Source organism: Drosophila elegans, unplaced genomic scaffold (assembly GCF_018152505.1).
Source record: "Drosophila elegans isolate 14027-0461.03 unplaced genomic scaffold, ASM1815250v1 contig_433, whole genome shotgun sequence".
NCBI lineage: Eukaryota > Metazoa > Arthropoda > Insecta > Diptera > Drosophilidae > Drosophila > Drosophila elegans.
This window is the reverse complement of record NW_024545820.1, coordinates 583661-604663: the sequence shown is the minus strand read 5'-3', so window position 1 is coordinate 604663 and position 21003 is coordinate 583661. Positions and strand designations below refer to the sequence as shown.

At 37.3% G+C, this 21003-nt stretch overlaps 1 protein-coding gene across 1 annotated transcript; it reads right to left on the bottom strand.

The window, feature by feature from the left end:
- Nucleotides 1–4822: 4822 nt before the first annotated feature.
- LOC121467511 (30S ribosomal protein S6-like) lies at nt 4823–7754 on the bottom strand. Its single transcript, XM_041708929.1, has 3 exons — nt 7685–7754; nt 5404–5550; nt 4823–5346 (listed from the first exon to the last, which is right to left on the bottom strand). The coding sequence occupies exons 1-3, from the start codon at nt 7752–7754 to the stop codon at nt 4823–4825; spliced, it is 741 nt and encodes a 246-aa protein (XP_041564863.1).
- Between the last annotated feature and the right edge of the window lie 13249 nt (nt 7755–21003).

Below are 21003 nucleotides of genomic sequence, written 5' to 3'. Positions count from 1 at the left end.
ATATTTTTTAAGTGATTGTAAAGTAAATCTATGTTGAAATTAATCCTGTCTATATACTGGATAAGTTGAATGTTTTTCTGTTCCTCATCTATTTGTTTAAAGATTTTATTCTGGTATGAATTTACAAAATTGCCTATAAGCTCTTGCTCCCTGTTAATGTAGTTAGTTATTTCCTCAAATCTTATACGTGTTTCGTTTTGGAAAATAAGGTTCGTTTCGGAATTACTGCGCAAGGCCTCTAAGTCTTTGTTTATTTTTGCCTCGTCATAGGCGTCCATATTTCCTGAAACTATTTTAACTATGTGGCCTAATCCATTAATTAATCCTCTCCTGGGCCTATTACCCCCATTGTTGGGAAGCAAGGAATTTAGTCTTTGTTGAACTTGAGATAATTTTTGATGTAAAGTTAGTTTCAAATCTTCAAAACCCTGTTCGTCGGGTAGGTTTCCTATCACCTCCTGTATTTTAGCTGCCGATTCCTCATAATTTTTTAGGTGAATTACATGTTTAAATATTTTAAATGATTTTACCACTCTCGCTGTACCCAGGGTGATTTTTAAAAGGGGTTGGTCTTTATCCAATATTTCGCTAACGAGCCGTTGAGTTGTTCCCAAGGTCAATCTGTAAAATTACATTGAGAGTATGATTAACCAAGTTTCGCAAGTATGCTTATGTGTCATTTGTCTGTATTACAGCTCTCCTAACTTTTTGTTTGTGTAGTTTGTTTGTGTAGTTTTTGTTTCCTTATTGTTCGTAATGTTACTCCGCTGTCCAGTAAAACCTTATGCTTACTAAAACGAGGTGTGATTTTATTTCTCCTATTTTCCTTGCGAAAAATAGAAGTTCCAACCGGTAAGTCAGGGGGGGTTGTCCTGTTCTCGTTTAAGCGATCTATTCGTCTTTTCGTTGCGTCCGCCATGTGTTTCTTTAAGGTCGGGTATAGTTCAGTTTGGAATTCGTTAAGTTTTTGTAGGTAATCGTGTTCACTGTCGAATTTGATTGTTTTTTCAAAGATGTGAGTGCGGCCACTAAAAAGTTCGAATGGAGTTAAATTTGTACTAGAGTGGATCGCATTGTTGTAGGTTATTATGGTTTCGGAAAGTATCTCATCGTGTTCAATGGTTAATTTTAATTCCTTTCTCTTACTCAAAATGATTCTATAAATCTCTGTTAGAGTGGAATGTAAACGTTCTACTACAGAATTACTACTGGACTGTTGAAAGGAAGTAATATGAAGTTCTATTTCGTATTGTGCCAAGAAGTCTTTGAAAATAGCACCAGAGAACTCGGCCCTCTGATCAAGTATTATTTTCTTGGGTATTCCAAACTGGCAAAAGAAGGTTTTAAAGGCTTTGATAACAAGAATTGAGTTTCTGTTGGTTAACTGGTAGGCTTGAGCGAATTTGGAGAATTTATCAATAATTGTTAAGTTATAATTATTATTGATAGTATATATGTCCGTGTGTATTATTTCTAGGGGCCTGTTCGGTATTTCTGGTAAAACAAATGGTGGTTTTTGTCGACACCTAGCGTACTTAAGTGTAAGGCAGGTTTCGCAATCCCGGATTGCTTGTGAGATTAGAGATTTTAGTTGGGGTACGTAAATTTCCCTTTTTAGATGCTGGTACATCTCTTCCACACCTCTATGATTGTTGTTAGAATGATGAGTTTTTATTAGGCAGTTAATTTCGTTCGGGTCGATAGGCTCGTGTAAGAGAATGAGACATCTGTAAATCTTATACAAACCGGAGTCTGCGAAATATTTGGTGTAAGCATTTTGAATTATATCGAAAATTTCGTCGGGTGAATGAACTGCCAAGTTCTTGTTTGGTGTTAAAATTTGTTTTAAAATATCTGTGATTCCTTCTAAGGTATAAGACGGTTCCGTTATACGTGTCCGTGTTTTATTTTTAGATGGATTGCTCGTTACAAATGAGGGGGTCTGGCCGATTTCGAATATAACTTGTGTGTTGAATGTGTTAAGTGCCTTTTGGGCTACTGGGATACTAGGTGAAATGGTGCAGTCGCCGTCGTTGGCAAGTATGTTTGGCTCAATTCTACTCAAAGCATCGGCAATGACGTTTTGTGAGCCTTTTTTGTAGACAATATCGTAATCGTACTCAGAGAGGGTTAGTTTCCAACGAAGGAGCTTCGGGTTTTGGCCCTTAAAGTTTTGTAACCATACTAAGGGCTTGTGATCTGTAATGATTCTGAATTTGTTGCCATACAAATATGGGCGAAAGTACTTAACTGCCCAGATTATTGCTAACATTTCTTTCTCTATAGTTGAATACCGGGTTTCCGCTTCATTCAAGGTTCTACTCGCGAAACAAATTGGTCTGTCGGACCCGTCAGGGCCCTGGGAGAGAACGGCACCAATGGCGAAGTTACTTGCGTCCGTAGTGAGAGAAAATGGTTTTTGGAAGTTTGGGTGTTGCAAGATCGGGTTGTTTGTTAGAAGAGTTTTGCAAATTTCAAACGCCTCTATAAATTCTGCATCTATAATGACGGATTTGCCACCCTTAAGCTGGCGAGAAATGGGTTTCGTTATTCTAGCAAAGTCCTTTATAAACTTCCTATAATAACCCAATAATCCTAAAAAGGATTTTATTTGTTTAGCAGTTTTTGGGCAAAGGAAATTTTTCACCGCTGCTATTTTGTATGGGTTTGGTTTGATACCATCCTGTGTGATTACGTGTCCCAAGAAATCGATTTCTTTTCTCAAGAAATTTGACTTGGTGATTTGAATTTTTAGATTGGCTTGGAGTAATCTCTGAAATACAGAGTTTATGTCCATTAAGTGTTTTTGGAGGGAGGCAGAGAATATAATGATGTCGTCAAGATAGACTAAGCAGATGTCTCCTATTAATTCGCCTAGTACATTATCCATTACTCTTTGGAAGGTAGCTGGGGCGTTTTTCAGTCCGAAGGGCATTCTCGTGAATTCGTAATGTCCGTTTTCCACCGAGAAGGCTGTTTTGGCCATGTCCCTGGGGTCCATCTGGATTTGATGAAACCCGCTAGCCAAATCTAAAGTGGAAAAATATTTGGCCCTTCCGATGTTGTTAAGAATTATTTATTTATTTATTTATTCGCCAATGGATATATCCTTATCTGGCTATTATCTAACTTAACTTAAAACTAAGTATTAATTAAGTATTCATTAAAAAGTATTCCCTAAGTAATTGCCTAAGCACATCCTTCTTGGATCCCCAAACCAATCGAATTCTTAGTGGCAAAGAGTTAAAAAGTCTAAAAGTTCTTAAAATTGGCTCGTTACGCGCATAGTTAGTCCTCGCAGCACTTTCAAAGAATGGGATGAAGGTACGGAGACTCCTGGCAGGGATATTGAATTTAATTGAGCTTAATATTAAAGGACTATCTATATTACCAATTATAACATCATTAATAAATAGCAAGCTCGCTATCGAACGGCGATCTTCTAGACTGCAGGTATGCAGAAGGCAACATTGGCTAGAGTAAGCTGGCAAAGGTTCCGAAAAGTTTAACGGCTGAAGTGCAAATTTTAGGTACTTTTTCTGCAGCCTCTCAATTCTATTGATATGGACAGCACTTGACGGGTTCCAAATAAAGGAAGCATATTCCACTCTTGAACGCACAAAAGCTGAGAACACTGTCAGTCGTGAGAACGGGTCCTTAAAAAGTATGGTGTTTCTTTTGACAAATCCGAACATTGCATATGCCTTCGGCAGAACATGGTTCATATGGTTAATGTCGTTAATATTGGGGATCGGATACCTGTCGGAGATGGTTTTTTCGTTCAGTTTCCTGAAATCTATTACCAATCTCCACTTCTTTTGTTCGGGGGAGTCAGATTTTTTTGGAACTACCCACACGGGGGCACCCCAAGGGGAGTGGCTGTTTTTTATAATATTTTGTTCAAGCATTTTGGATATTTGTTTTCGGACCTCCTCCTTATGTATATATGGATATCTGTACGTTTTGACATGTATTGGTATGTTGTCGGTGGTCGGGATAGGGTGCTTGACCGTGTTGGAAAATGTGAGAGGTGTCGCGTCATCATAGAAAAGATCTTGAAATTTTTTGCAAATTTTAACCAGCCCTTGTTTTTCCTCGTCCGTTAGATGGTCCATTAAAATTTGTTCGCTAAGATTGCCCCTTATTTGTTGGTAGCTTGGGTTGAGTGTTACCCCGTTTATTTGGTCGTAACATTCTTTGTTATATGCTAGTACCTTCAATGGTTGGTCGAGGCATAGGATCTGTCCTGTCCCGGAATTGTTAGTTATTTCGAAGAAGCTATGGCCGTCTGAGGCTGTGTAAAGTCCCCCGAACACAGAAAGGTTGCTGTCTACCTCTAATGAATTACAGAGAAAGTCACCTTCCATTAGATTTACTGGTAGTTTGATAATGGTTTTACTTTGGGGCTGGATAAAAAGTTCGTCTGTTCCTCTATTAACTTCTGTAATAATGTTGATTGTGGTGAATGGGGTTTCGATTTTAAGTTCCTCAATATTAATCTTTACTTTCCGGTCTGTTAGGAAATCCATTCCAAGAAGACCATCAAAGTATGGGTGGAATTTGAAAAGTAGTAACTGAATTTCTCCATGTTCTTTAAATTCTATTGGTATGGGTAGTACAGCCCTTAAGGTCAGCGAATAACTTTCCAGTACTGTTGTGATTCGGACATCATTTTCTAATTTTTGTATGTCATCTTGCGGGATAAGGCTTGGGTCTACAAAAGAATAAGTGGAACCTGTGTCGATGAGGATTTTTAGTGGTTTTGGGGAATAGGATAGAGTGATAACTATATATGGAAGAGATAGACCGTGCGTTTTTTTGTTTATGTAACCGACTTGTCGGTCGAGGCTTCTTGTTGAAAATTTGAGCTGTCGTCAATGTTGTTAAAATTGGGAGCAGGCCTGCGTGAGGTACTGCTACGATTTTGATCAGTATTATTTCCTCCCATTCTATTGTCGTTATTCTGCCTGTTGTTATTGAAATGATGCTGGCTTTGGTTGGGGCCCTGGCGGAACGGGTTTCCCGAGGAATAGGAATTTCCACGATAATCTTGCCCGTAATTATTGGAAGAGTAGTTATTTCGACCAACGGAGTTGTTCTGGTACGAACCCCTCTGATAGGGTCTATTGCGGTCTGAGTTGAATCTATTGTTTTGTAGTTTGTTTTGTTTTTGATAAATGAAGTTCTGCTCAGCTTGGCACCACTCGTAAGCTGCCTCGATCGTTGTCGGATTCCAGGCTCGGATGACCGCTCTGAGTGGATCTCGTAGCCCGACGAGGAAGGCGTTAAGGCAAATTCCATCATAAAGAGCATTTTTTGATGCTGCACTTACACCGTGGTCTGGGTCTGCGGGGAGTGACAAAAGTTCGCTACGGAGTCTTGTGATTTCGAAAAATAATTTACCCAGGGACAAACTAGCGGGAAGGTTCTGAATTTCGGCGATGAGTATTGGTTCTGTCTTTTTGCAGGCATACATACGCTTCAGATTTTCCCTGATACTGTCCCATTCTAGTTTGGTGTCCAAGATATTCAGGGTCTCGTCCGCTTTTCCTATAATTTTGTTTCTCAAGGTTCTTAGTAGTTATTGTCCGTACGGGGTCTGGTCCGTTCCCCTTATTAGCATAATAATTTCCTCAACGCTTACAATAAATTTCTGGAGGGTACCTGGGGTCCCTTCGAAAGTAGGCAATTGTTTGACGAAGGCTAATATATCGGTTGGGTTAAGAGTGGTATTTAGGGTTGTGGTTGACGAAGTGTTTAGAATGGTACTAGCATTTATGTGCTTTAAAAGGAGAGGTGTAAAATTATAAATTGTGTGGAAAAGGAAAAAAAAAAAATCGTATTACTTATATTTTCTCGTGTAGCTAACTTAATAAGAAAACGTTTGTGTAAATGTCGTATGTGTAATTAAAAAAAAATAAATATATATAATTTTTGCTTGTATATAGGTAATTTTACGTGTAAATTTATATACGGGTGTATGGCTTAGTCTATGCTAATAGTTACGGAAATTTGTGTCGTTGTATTACGCTGAGAATCTGTAAAACTGACATAAAATGTGTGTGTGTGTGTACTTTTTTTCCTGTGGTAACCATGGGGCAAAGTAATTATTCAATCCGTTGGTGAGGCAATGATTACTAAGATTACTGTGTGCTTCTTTTGCAAATTGTTATTTGATTTTACTCTTAAATTATAGTTGAAATGCCAACAATGTAAGTAGTTTAGGGCTTTTTTCCTTTCAACGATTTCATCGACGAGTTTGTATTCTTTTCTGCAGCATTGTAGCTTATTTATGATTTTTTTTATTATCTTTTGATGATGTGGGTGTGGAAATCAAATTTTCAGTGTACGTTTTGCTTGGAGTATTTTAGGTTGTACATATCTGTAGAAATGCGCGATGCATTTTGTGCCGATCAGCAATTGATGGTCACAATTGATACAGATATATAATAAAAATGTGTATAAAAATCTTTATTTATATTTCTTTTAAGCATGTCGTTTTATATATCTATAATAATGCGCGATGCATTTTGTGCCGATCAGCGATTGATGGTCACAATTGATATAGATATATAATAAAAATGTGTGTAAAAATCTTTATTTATATTTCTTTTAAGCATATCGTTTTATATATCTATAATAATGCGCGATGCATTTTGTGCCGATCAGCGATTGATGGTCACAATTGATATAGATATATAATAAAAATGTGTATAAAAATCTTTATTTATATTTCTTTTAAGCATATATATCTATAATAATGCGCGATGCATTTTGTGCCGATCAGCGATTGATGGTCACAATTGATATAGATATATAATAAAAATTGTATAAAAATCTCTATTTACACTTCTTTTAAACATGTCGTTTTATATATCTATAATAATGCGCGATGCATTTTGTGCCGATCAGCGATTGATGGTCACAATTGGTATAGTTATATAATAAAAATTTGTCGTGTATAAAATTTTATTTATATATATTTTTCTTTTAACATGTCGTTTTATATATCTATAACAATGCGCGATGCATTTTGTGCCGATCAGCGATTGATGGTCACAATTCGTATAGATACATAGTTTGATTTAGATGGCCACATTTAGATAGATTGAGATAACCACATTTAATGTACAGTGTATACTGTGGTGGTCAACAATTGATAAACACCAAATGGGTATTTGTTATAAATTTTTGTTAACCGTCACTAACTCGTTGACTCAGATCGTTGAGAAAAATTTTGTTCAAATATATATATTTTCTTAATTATCCACATTTCTTTGTGGGCACACAAAAATATTTGCACTTTCATTTCCACTGGTATATTTTATTTTACTTTGCCCCTTGGCTTACCCGAATTATTACATAGTAACTACTATGATGATCTCGCTGAATTTCATCCTTGGTTCTTTTAAAAACCGGCTGCGCCAATTATAGTCGAAGGCCGGATCTGGCTGGTGTAGATTAGAGGTCCGATCTGGCTGGCGTAATTAGAGGTCGGATCTGGCTGGTGTAGGCTGTCGAGTTAGGAGGTTTCGGTAATGAAAGACTTATACTTCCAAGTGTCACTCTAAGACTGATTTTTATTTCTGGTTTCAAATACAATGAGAGCTTCGTTGCGGGTGGGGTACATATGTTGAGGTTGCGAAATCTCCTAGGTCAGCGGTTTCGGCCGGATGCCCGAGACCCAGTTGTTTACACGATCCGGCATCCAGAAACCGCTGCGTTGGCGATCCTATGTCCGGGTTGAACGGCATCGCCGTTAGTGGGACAATGCCCGAGGGGGTTTGGGTAGAGGTGATGTCATCGGGAAGACATCAGCGGTAACTCGCGCGGGTCAGTGTGGGCCCGCTGCGGCCAAGCCGCTCTGCAGTGGCGGAACCGTTTTGCTTAAACAATTTCAATTTGCAAATTTGATGCCATTTGATTCGTAATTAGCGACCCCGAAAAAATGCGTTCCGGTGAATATTTGAAATCTATGAAATTCGACATACAATTTTGCAATTATAGTTTAAATTTTCAAACGCATTTTCTTCGAAACCATGTTTTTTGAGTTAGTGGAAGTCCTACAGGTAGCAAAAGTTGAACAATCGTCGTGAATTCTTGGTACCAGAATCGTCTGAATTGAAATTTTTTTTTTTTAACTAATAAATCATACTTAAAAAAAAAAAATTCTAGAAATAACAGCAGGTTTTGCGGCCAACAGATTAGAAAACCCCCTTAATAAATATCTAAATATGTGTAATGCATCCATTTCTTCTTCATCTTTTACAAGTCTTTTTATATCATCGGAATGTATTTTTATTATTGTAATTAATTTATTAAAACCTTGATTTTAAATCATCATGCATTTAGACTTTTTGGGGATTAAGGCTAGACTATTAGCATTGTGCAGCTTCTGAAGAGGCGAAAACCATTGTTTTATCTGGGATGCCAAAATTTTCTCAAATGCTTTGGAGAGATATGGAAGAATAGCTATAGGCCTATATTCATTCATTCCCTTAGGTGTTGGAATTATTTTCGTAATTTCCATAGTTCAGGGAAGGTTGAAAATGTTATTGCAGAGTTAAATATATGTGTTATTAGTGGCAATATCTGAGGCAATAGAATTTTTAAAAATTTTGTATTGATATCGTCGAAGCCTGTAGCGTTAGATTTCACTTTTAATATTGTGTCAAGGACGTCCCATTGAGTAACACATATAAAGCTAAACCTATTATCACAGTTGACCAGAGTAGTCATGTTCAGATACGAGTTAGAGACTGGTTCAACTGGTTCAATTGCAACCGCCCCCCATAGCCATCACGATCAGATCTAAAAAAATGATATCCACAATACTCAGGAATAAGATCAGACATACCCGGGACAAACCATGTTTCTGAAACACAAATGACATCCACAATAGATTGAACAAACATATTTCCAAATTCATAAATTTTCTGAGTTAGTTTGGGCATTGATGTGACATACCTTAAGCTCCTTATGGCGATTACTAAGGATGTTAATCATTGCCTGGCTGCTAATCTCTGATAATTCTAATTTGAGTTCACCGCCCATCTTAAAACTGATATACCAAACTCAAACTGAAGCGCTCCACATAAAATAAAGCGTAACCCACACACCACACCTAGAATTTCTAGAAAATTACTACAAATTAAAAAAAAATTAAAATTAAAGATCAATAGCATAGTTGAAAGGAGTTCCCGGGTTCTGCGTCTTGCTGAGTAGTGGCATCAGACTGGTTGGAGATGTAACTCCGTTGTGGAGCAATATCGATAAGTTTTTGAAGACTTTCGATGGGGATGGCTTCCCCTCCGGCTTGATGTTTAATTAGCACCAGACCCCTACGGGAAAAGACTGCTGCTAGCCGCCGAAGTTTTTGAGACGCATCGCTTGTTTGAAAATGGAGTAGTTTTGAGGAGTAGGTTGCTCATTTACATAGAACGGCGAAGCAACCTAAAAGCCCAAAAGCTGGAGATTTAGGGGTGCCTTTAAGCACGACGACATGCACCGATCCCTCGCAGAAGTGTCGCCTTGTCGCGAATATTTTCCATCTTTACAAGGATAACAGGGTCCACAACAGCATTTTGAAATTTTCTTCGAACTCTAAATATTGATTTTTTTCTTAGCGCTGGTGTGATTCCAAGTGAAAAACAAAGCGTGTTCAAAAGGGTCCAAGATTTTCAATATCTACAAATGGAATACCATGTATTCGTAGATCGCCTGCGACATCTTTATTGGCTTGGATCTTAAGACTGTTTGCAACCTCGCTGGGTAAGTTTTCGAGCTTGGAGGTCAGCCCTTTTACAACCGGCATCTTACATTCAAGGTCCATAACTCGCTGTTTTAGTTCAGCTATTAATGCATTAGCTGACGCTAATTCTTCTTGGAGAAACGATTTGATTCGTCTCTCGGATTCCTTCATCTGAAAAGTCTGCTCATCAAAGCGCTGGTTAATGAGGACCATGAGAGTTGATGATGAATGAGTGGGTACATCTAATTCTCGGACCTTTCTTTTCAGTTCAGTATTGTTTGAAGTTTCAGCTTCCATTTTAGCTTTTTTACATGTCCACCCATATTTATATAAACTAGTTCAGCGGTTAACAGTAGCACTGCTTTATCTGTGTTGAACTGCTTGCAGTTACGATTGGTTGTAATCCGGCAGCGCTAAACTCCCATTAACTCCGAAAATACAACTAGATATAATCTCTTACCAAACAGTTGCACAAACAACAACCCAAGCGTTTCCAGGTTATTTTAAATTGATTTTATGCCGTAGGTAACAGGTCAATTGCAAGAGTTGCAAGTTATTCGCGTGGCGACTGATTTCACAAACACAGTATCACTCAAATTCACTTATAGGTTGTTGTAAACAACACGGCTTAGATGAAAAGCTTGACGGAACGTTTTGTTGACGTCTGCTCTCTTTGACTCTCTTCATAGTAATTAAGTCTCGTTTTTGTCTTTGTGAAGAAATATCCCAGACGGAAGTTAGAGAACGCATTTCAAAAAAAAGCTTCTTTCATGCTTGCTTTGCAAGCGAAAAAGAATGTTAGAAGCTATAAAGAAGCATTGTTTATGCATTCTAAAGAGTTTGTGTGAAATCGTCCCTTCTACTACATATAATGCATAAAAAAGCCTTCTTTTGCTGAATTCGGCGAGTGAAATAGCTATCCCTCTTTGTGTTTGTGTGGATTCATATGATTTTGCCACTTGTCGCTGCACGCAAAATTTGATAAAATTTTAGAATTTAACTGGCTCATGATGAAGGACAAGACCACCACACCAAATAGCCGATAAGTAGCAGCTGGACCTATGCGCGTGCGTCTTTATCATCATATAGTAACACCCTAGCCATCTACTCGTTACAGTAGTTAGGGTTTTAAACAGTATTTCCTCATGATCACATTCCAGCTTTTTAGCCTTCCTGTTTTCTAGAATGATTCTGTAAATTTCTGTGAGAGATGATTGCAATCTTTCTACGGGTGAATTACTCGTTTATTGCTGGAATGATGTGACATGAGTAATAACGTCATATTGTTTGCAGAAGTCCACAAAAATTTTTCCTGAAAATTCGGCGCCCTGATCGAATACTAGTTTTGCTGGTATGCCTACAATGCAATTCCTTGCTGGAATTGTATAGGCGCTGGCAAATTTTGAGAATTTGTCAATCAGTTTTAGGATAGTTTGGCCATTTGTAGTATAAATATCCATGTGTACTATTTGTAAGGGTACTCCAGAGATTTCAGTTTTTTGATATATAAACTTTGGTGGTCTCCTGTCAAACTTGAGTGTTTGGCAAGTATCACATAAATTAATAATTTTTGTAATTCCTTGTTTCATGTATGGGAAGTAGATGGTTCTCTTTAGATGATGTAACGTTTCTTCTATTCCGCGATGATTATTCTTTAGATGATAATCACTAATTACAGACTCTTGTTCTTCTTAAGACGTGTTACAAAACATTTACATCTGATCAGTTTGTAGTCTTGAAAGTATGGAATGTAAGATTCTTCTAACAATTTAAATATTGTGTCGGGTGTGAAAATGTCTTGTAGCCTGTTAGGTGTTAAGATTTCTCGTAATATTTCGCTAATGACGTTTAGGTCAAAGTTATCTTTGGACACAATGCGTCTAAATTTGTTTTTGAACGAAATGGAATTTCTAGTTGTATTTTCGGCTCCGAGTTCAAATAGGTATTGTGATTTAAATTCATTTAGTGGTTTATCGGACGTACTTATGGGGTCTAAATTGGATAGTTGACTTTCTACACCACTGGAAATGCAATTCGTCCGCATTGTTACACGACTTAAGGCGTCGTTTATAAAAAAGGATCCAAAAACACTAGGATCCTTTTTTATAAACTACTTCATAGTCATATTCCAAGAGTTGGAGGTTCCATCTAACCAATTTTGAATTTGGTTCCTTAAAGTTTGTTAACCAGGTTAAAGTCCTGTGGTCAGTAACTATCTTGAATTTTTGACCAAACAGATAAGGTCGAAAATATTTTGTGGCCCAAGTAATGGCTAGCGATTCTTTCTCAACATTAGAGTAATTTTCTTCTCGTTCATTAAGTGTTCTGCTGGCAAATGATACCGGTATGTCGGACCCCAATGTTCCTTGCGACAGAACCGCTCTTAGCGCCACATTACTGGCATCCGTGGTTTATAAAAAGGTTTTTTGAAATGCGGGTATCTTAGTAAAGGATCGTTATAAAGCAATGTTTTACGTGAGATTTTTTTAAATCTTCGGTTAACAATACCGGCGCCTTCCCTTTTAGCTGTTGCGTCATGGGTTTGGTTATTTTTGCAAAATCCTGAATAAACTTCCTATAGTAGCCCAAAAGGCCGAGAAAAGATTTTATCTCCTTTCTAGTGGTTGGGATTGGGAAAACCTTTATTGTCGCAATTTTCTTCGGGCTTGGCTTAATACCATCTTCTGTGACAATACGTCCTAAATACACTATTTCTTTGTGTAGAAACTCAGATTTGTCTGGTTGAATTTTTAAGTTAGCGTGACTTAATCTGCGAAATACGGAGTTTAACTCAGCGATGTGTTCTTGTAGGGAAGGTGAAAAACTATAATGTCGCCTAAGTAGACTAAACAGCATTCTCCGTTATGGTCAGCAAACACGTTGTCCATCACTCTTTGGAAAGTTGCCGGAGCGTTTGTAAGACCGAATGAATATGAATAAACTCGTAATGTCCTCCTTGTGCCGTGAAGGCTATCTTTGGCGTGTCTTTAGGTTCCATTTCATTTTGATGGTACACACTAGCTAGATCTAGAGCTGTGAAATATTTAGCTCTTCTAATTCCGTCAAGGACATCATTAATTTTTGGCATGGGGTATCTGCCCTTTACTGTTTTTTCATTAAGTTTTCTAAAATCCACGACCATTCTCCATTTCTTTATTTTGGAAGCGTCTGGTTTTTTTGAAACTAAAAACACTGGAGCGCTCCAAGGCGAATGACTATGCTTTATGATGTTTGATCCAGTAACTTGTTTATTTGTTTTTGAGTCTCAGTTGATTCTGTGATGCTGAATCTAAACGGTCTATTTGTCATCCGTATTCTTTATTTCATGCTTTGCTTGATTTTTGAACGAAAGTTTGTCACCTTCACGAAATACTAAATTTGGGAACTTATTTCTGAGTTTATTCAGTTGTTGTTTTTCTTCCTTATTTAAATGTTCTGTTCGAATGGTATCAAAACCAGAAGTACGCTGGTCGTAATTGTAATTGACGTTATTGGGCATATCATCCGTAGGGCCAAAATCATCCTAACTAAATAGAACTTTTTGGGTGTAGTAGAAAAATAATTGATTTCGATCAATCTGATTCCTGCCGTTATGAAAAAATCCTGATCTATTTCAATGTGGTCACACAAAAATGGTCCATCCTTAACGCTTACTGGAACTTTGATTAACGACTTCGACTCTTCTCTAATTTCATATATCTCTGAAGAAGGATTTGGTTTAAGAAGTAAAGGTATTTCATTGGTTGGGGTAGTGAAAGTAAGATGTGGGATATTGATTACTGCCGGAAAGTGGGTTAGGATGTTCATACCAATTAACCCATCAATGAATTGGTTAAAGTTAAATAGCAGAAAATGAAATTTTCTCTGATCATTAAATTGTTCAAAGATGGGTAATAAAAACGGTCGTGATTGAGATTGGACTTTCAAGTGTGATCTTTTTCTCGTCCGATACCAATTTATTTGTGGATGAAAGAGCACTCTGCGCCAGTGTCTACCAGAAATTTGAGGTTATGGTTCTTTTGAAATGATAGTTTTATATATGGTAAATTGGCGATCAATTGAAATTTACTTAGGAATCCTGTTTGCGTTTTGAAGCTCTTAATTGAAAATTTTCCTCTTCATCAATATTATGTAGCGTCTCAGTCTCGTCTGTCTTACTCTTTGCCTCGATGTTGAACATCCACTGTCCGCTCGATTGAAATCTGTTACTGTTTGAGTTCTTTTTGGCTGCGGCGTTCGATATCTGGGTACGTCATCGCTTGCCGTGATAGCCGGATACCTTGATACTACCATCGTAGTTTGTTCTGTTATAGGAAGGTCTATTAAATCGGTTATAGTCCCTGTTTTGATATTGATTATAATTCCTGTTTTGATACTGATTAAAGTTCCTATTTTGGTATTGGTTATGATTTGACCGGAAACGGTCATTTTGCCTAATTGGTTGCCTATTTTGTTACCCATGAGTAGCAATTTCAGCAAAATAAAGGCTCCTTATATCATATGCTTCTTCCAGTTCTGCAGGTTTAGAATATCTGACTATGCCGCCAAGGTTTCCCCTAAGTCCCGCAAGAAATGTCTCTAACTGCTAGTGGTTCTGTCTCCTCTGTGTCAATTAGTCTGAACAGTGCTAGTTTGATCTTTGGGATCTGGTCATATGAATTTGCATATGAGTTTTAAGTTATACAATTCCATCATTAAGGTCTCTTCATCCCTTCTATCTCTACAATGTCTCAATAAAGCGTCCTTGATTTCGTCCCAATTGAGGTTAGCCCCTGACGCAATAACTGCTTCGTTCGCCTTTCCTATTATCTTTTGCCTGATTGCTCTAAGTAGCATTTGGCCGTAAGGGGTATGATCCGTGCCTTTGATCATTAAAATTATATCTTCTACATTGTTAATAAATTCATTTAGAGTAAAGGGGTCCCCTGAATATGGAGGTAGGAAGCGGATAACATCCGAAATCCTCTTTGAAGCAAACAATTCAGCAGGATTGAGATGGTGAGGAATTGTTACTCGAGTCCATGGGTGACATTGAAGGTGTATTGGTTGGTCTTAAGGACAGAGAATTTCTCTGAGGTGCCTGTTCGCTAGCGGTCTGTTTCTTACTACCACCTCTAGTAGTTAATTTGTTGGATGGTAATAGATTTCTTACTTTGGAAATCTTAGACATCAATTTAATTTATTGTTACTTTGGGAAAAAAAGTCTTACTTAATTGGGGATCATTTATTTCTTGTCTGATAACGGTTAATTCTTGTTCGGAAACAATAAAATTGGGCACAATGTTTAGTCTGGCTAATAAGATGCTTTCTTCTATATTATTTAAATAATTAGATAGCAAGTCTATATTCATGTTGATTCGTGCTGCGTATTGAATCGTATGTAACATTAGGTGTTCCTCGCTTACAGTCTTGGAGATAGTGCTTTTGTAGTTGTTTAGGAAATAATTAATTAATTGCTGTTCTCCATTGATGTGGTTTGTTATATTTTCGAATCTGGCTTTAATGTCGTTGTTGAATATTTCATGTTTGTTTACATTTAGGGTAAGCTCTCTCTGGTTCTCTGTTATAGTCTTTATATTATTCTCGATTTTACGTCCGTTCGCGTTATCCAAGCTTCCTGTAAACATATTAATTGCTTCGCCTAATTCATTAATAGGTTCAAGTCTTTGTTTTTTCTTTGGTAATAATCTTTCTACCCTGTTTTTTAATTGTTTAAGTTTAGTCGCTAGATTTTCAAATGCTGTGTCTGACCCTGAATTTCTTTTTAACTGATTGATTGTCCTATGAAAGCTTACAACACCATCAATAAAATATTGTAAATTAATTTTGTGTGTGAGGTATTTGTGAGGCTGGAGGATCTTTGCCTGTCCAAGGTTTATTTTTAATAAAGGGGTATCATTTTGTAATTGTTGAACCCTTAAGTTTTGGGCTGCGATGATTAAATCTGTAAGATTAAGATTTGTTTTAATCCGGTTTCATATTTTGGCTTTGTGTAGTTTCTGTTTTTTAGTAGATCTTGTTGTCTTTTAGATTCTTATGTTCCAAAAAACGAAGGGTCAATTTGTGTATTTTCCTTTCTAAATATTATATTGGCTGGACTATCCGCGATTAATTGGTCCCTTTGTTCATTCAATTTGTTTATTATAGAGGTCATCTTTTCTTCTAGTTGTGTTCTAACTCTAGGATATAGAGTGTTTTGGAAATCATTAAGTTTTTGTATAAAGTCATGTTCTGTATTGTATTCAATTTTTTATTGAACTCGTGTGTTCTGTCCGAAAATAACTTAAAAGGTGTGTATTTGGTCGCAGAGTGTATAGCATTGTTGTAAGTAGTGTAACGCTTGTGGCAGATAAAGCGCTTGGCAGGGTCATCTATGAGGCAAAATCTGAAAGTGGCGCCATCTAGGGGTCAGTTGGGTGCTGCGATTGGGGTACGAATTTTTGGAGATAAAGAGGCAACAGAGTCAGTTGTCATTTACCCGGAAAATGGAGAGTTATCCGATGGGGGCTATCTTAGCTTCCCGACCAGAGCCACGAGCTGCTGGCTTTCTTTCCCTTTTCGGCAGTCATCGAGTGCAGTTCAATTTGATTGTAAGTGCAAGTTTAGTTAGTTGGTGCGAATTAACCTAAAATCGCTATCACTGTAGTGGCATCGAGTTAAAGTGACGGACAGAATTTCCGGATTAGCTTTAATATAGCTCTAAATCCTGTTTATGGGTAAGGAAAAGAAACGATACTGGGGAAATTGCAGACCCAAAATTTTTTTTTTTTGATTTAGGTTTGGCGCTCAGTGTCAGATATTGGATCCGGCCTTTGCTTTGTAGAGGGAATACTACCTCAAGATACCCAAAGTAGAGCGAATTCATCATACAGAAGGGAAATTATCGTCACCAAAGGGGCCTCAAAGGCCTAAAAGTCACTCAAGTTGTATTCATTAAATCCACCTTAGTCGCTGGAAGCCGAATTAGGATGGAGAGAGGGGAAAAGAGTAAAAAAGATCTAAAGTTTTAACACCTTCCAAAATTACACCTACATTGCATTTATTCGTCATCTTCATTATCTTCTTTATCTCCCACAAGCGAGCGTGAATTGCCGAAGCTCAGTTTGGCAGGCAGTTTTTCGGCGCGCTGACCTAGGCAAGACGCCTCGGTCCACGATCGGTCTAATTGAAACTAACTCGGCGTAACAATATAAAATAAGAGTTTTAAGTTACTACTACTACGCACGAAATGTAAAGTAATTCAGAAATCTAAATATCGGTCGGAAAAACGGATAGTTTATAAGTTTCCTTTGTAATTTTTTTGTCTAGGTTATGTGAAAAGAGCATGTGAGTGTCAAAAGAAAAAAGGAAAGTGTGGTAATAGTTAAAAAGCCAGAAAGGCTTTAATGGTGAGAAGCTAAAGGCCCAGATTGCTTAAAGCAATAGTTATTTTAATTTTGTATTATTTTGTTTAGTGGTTTATTGAAAAAGAATGTGTTAAAAGAAGCCTGAAGGAAAAAAGAGAGAGAAATGGCTTTTGGTTTTGCAAAGTGGGCTGATAGTGTATATATTTGATTTATTGATTTATAGTTAACAATGAACTGCTAACTTACACATATATGCTAAAAATAAGCCTAACTTAAACTAACCAAATATTATAAGATTCAAGAAAAGCTTAAATGTTTGATGATATTCGATCAATAGAATTTTCCAAAGATATTGCAGGATATACTGCATTATAATTTGAACAAAGCACCCGAAAGGTTTCATGAAGGGCAAAGTTGGATCTACAAATTGGCAACAGCGATGTTAATATAGCTTAGGAGGATGCCAGAATTCACCTCACCTATGAGAAGCTTATGCAAAAAAATTACTCCGCTGCACATTCTACGATGTTTTAAAGACTTTAGATCAATTAACATTAACCTTGAAGAGTAAGGTGGCAAACGCCTCACCGGGTCCCAATTCAGCTGTCGAAGAGCAAATAATAAAAATTGATTTTGGACTGACTCGATTAATTTTTGTTGATCAATATGTTGAGGGCTCCAAACACATGCGCAGTATTTCAAAACGGTGCGAACCATGGAAATGTAAAGAGTCTTTGTTGTATACGGGTCGTCAAACTCCTTGACCCAACGTTTTATGAAGGCTTAAACATTCTTAGCTTTACCAATGATGACAGAAATATGGCTTTTCAAACATAACTTGCTATCAAATAGGACACCTAGATCAGTTACTTGCGCAATACGTTCTAACGTAGAGTTTCCAAGATGGTAAGAGTGTATGTGGGCTGGTAAAAGGACATACATTTGCATTCAGTGTGATTAAGAAGCAACAAATTGTTGGAACACCATAATTGTAATTGATCAATGTCTGACTGTAGGCGAAGGTATGACATTTGGTCAGAGAATGAAATTTTTACGTAGTCCGCATACATTAGAGTAGAGGCAAATGACACTACTTTTTGAGGATCATTAATAAAAGAACGAAAAGTAGTGGCCCCAGATGACTTCCTTGGGGGACACCAGAAAAACCATTTACGACGGAGGAAAGTTGATTATTGAGGAGAACGCATTGAGTTCTGTTTGAAAGATAGGCAGAAATCCAGTTAAGTAAATTAGGTGGAATACCAAGAAGAGATAGTTTATGAAGGAGAAGCCTATGGCTTACTGAAACAAATGCTTTACTGAAGTCAGTAAAAATAACGTCAGTTTGGCATTTATTTAGGAAACTACGGTGGATGAGAGTAGAAAATTCAAGAAGATTAGTAGTAGTCGACCGATGTTTTACAAAGCCACGCTGTGCGGAAGAGATGATGGAGGCACACATATGTTAAATTTGATAAGTGACCAGTTGCTCAAAAAGCTTAGGTATGGCAGAAAGTTTGGCTATACCACGATAATTTTCGACATCGGACCTTGAGCCTTTTTTATACCCTTGCAGAGGGTATTATAATTTCAGTCAGAAGTTTGCAACGCAGTGAAGGAGACATCTCCGACCCTATAAAGTATATATATTCTTGATCAGCATCACTAGGCGAGTCGATCTAGCCATGTCCGTCTATCCGTCTGTCCGTCCGTCTGTCCGTTCGTTTCTCCTGTCAAACTTGAGTGTTTGGCAAGTATCACATAAATTAATAATTTTTGTAATTCCTTGTTTCATGTATGGGAAGTAGATGGTTCTCTTTAGATGATGTAACGTTTCTTCTATTCCGCGATGATTATTCTTTAGATGATAATCACTAATTACAGACTCTTGTTCTTCTTAAGACGTGTTACAAAACATTTATGTCTGATCAGTTTGTAGTCTTGAAAGTATGGAATGTAAGATTCTTCTAACAATTTAAATATTGTGTCGGGTGTGAAAATGTCTTGTAGCCTGTTAGGTGTTAAGATTTCTCGTAATATTTCGCTAATGACGTTTAGGTCAAAGTTATCTTTGGACACAATGCGTCTAAATTTGTTTTTGAACGAAATGGAATTTCTAGTTGTATTTTCGGCTCCGAGTTCAAATATGTATTGTGATTTAAATTCATTTAGTGGTTTATCGGACGTACTTATGGGGTCTAAATTGGATAGTTGACTTTCTACACCACTGGAAATGCAATTCGTCCGCATTGTTACACGACTTAAGGCGTCGTTTATAAAAAAGGATCCAAAAACACTAGGATCCTTTTTTATAAACTACTTCATAGTCATATTCCAAGAGTTGGAGGTTCCATCTAACCAATTTTGAATTTGGTTCCTTAAAGTTTGTTAACCAGGTTAAAGTCCTGTGGTCAGTAACTATCTTGAATTTTTGACCAAACAGATAAGGTCGAAAATATTTTGTGGCCCAAGTAATGGCTAGCATTGCTTTCTCAACAGTAGAGTAATTTTCTTCTCGTTCATTAAGTGTTCTGCTGGCAAATGATGCCGGTATGTCGGACCCCAATGTTCCTTGCGACAGAACCGCTCTTAGCGCCACATTACTGGCATCCGTGGTTTATAAAAAAGGTTTTTTGAAATGCGGGTATCTTAGTAAAGGATCGTTATAAAGCAATGTTTTACATGAGATTTTTTTAAATCTTCGGTTAACAATACCGGCGCCTTCCCTTTTAACTGTTGCGTCATGGGTTTGGTTATTTTTGCAAAATCCTGAATAAACTTCCTATAGTAGCCCAAAAGGCCGAGAAAAGATTTTATCTCCTTTCTAGTGGTTGGGATTGGGAAAACCTTTATTGTCGCAATTTTCTTCGGGCTTGGCTTAATACCATCTTCTGTGACAATACGTCCTAAATACACTATTTCTTTGTGTAGAAACTCAGATTTGTCTGGTTGAATTTTTAAGTTAGCGTGACTTAATCTGCGAAATACGGAGTTTAACTCAGCGATGTGTTCTTGTAGGGAAGGTGAAAAACTATAATGTCGCCTAAGTAGACTAAACAGCATTCTCCGTTATGGTCAGCAAACACGTTGTCCATCACTCTTTGGAAAGTTGCCGGAACGTTTGTAAGACCGAATGAATATGAATAAACTCGTAATGTCCTCCTTGTGCCGTGAAGGCTATCTTTGGCGTGTCTTTAGGTTCCATTTCATTTTGATGGTACACACTAGCTAGATCTAGAGCTGTGAAATATTTAGCTCTTCCAATTCCGTCAAGGACATCATTAATTTTTGGCATGGGGTATCTGCCCTTTACTGTTTTTTCATTAAGTTTTCCAAAATCCACGACCAGATCAGTTACTTGCGCAATACGTTCTAACGTAGAGTTTCCAAGATGGTAAGAGTGTATGTGGGCTGGTAAAAGGACATACATTTGCATTCAGTGTGATTAAGAAGCAACAAATTGTTGGAACACCATAATTGTAATTGATCAATGTCTGACTGTAGGCGAAGGTATGACATTTGGTCAGAGAATGAAATTTTTACGTAGTCCGCATACATTAGAGTAGAGGCAAATGACACTACTTTTTGAGGATCATTAATAAAAGAACGAAAAGTAGTGGCCCCAGATGACTTCCTTGGGGGACACCAGAAAAACCATTTACGACGGAGGAAAGTTGATTATTGAGAAGAACGCATTGAGTTCTGTTTGAAAGATAGGCAGAAATCCAGTTAAGTAAATTAGGTGGAATACCAAGAAGAGATAGTTTATGAAGGAGAAGCCTATGGCTTACTGAAACAAATGCTTTACTGAAGTCAGTAAAAATAACGTCAGTTTGGCATTTATTTAGGAAACTACGGTGGATGAGAGTAGAAAATTCAAGAAGATTAGTAGTAGTCGACCGATGT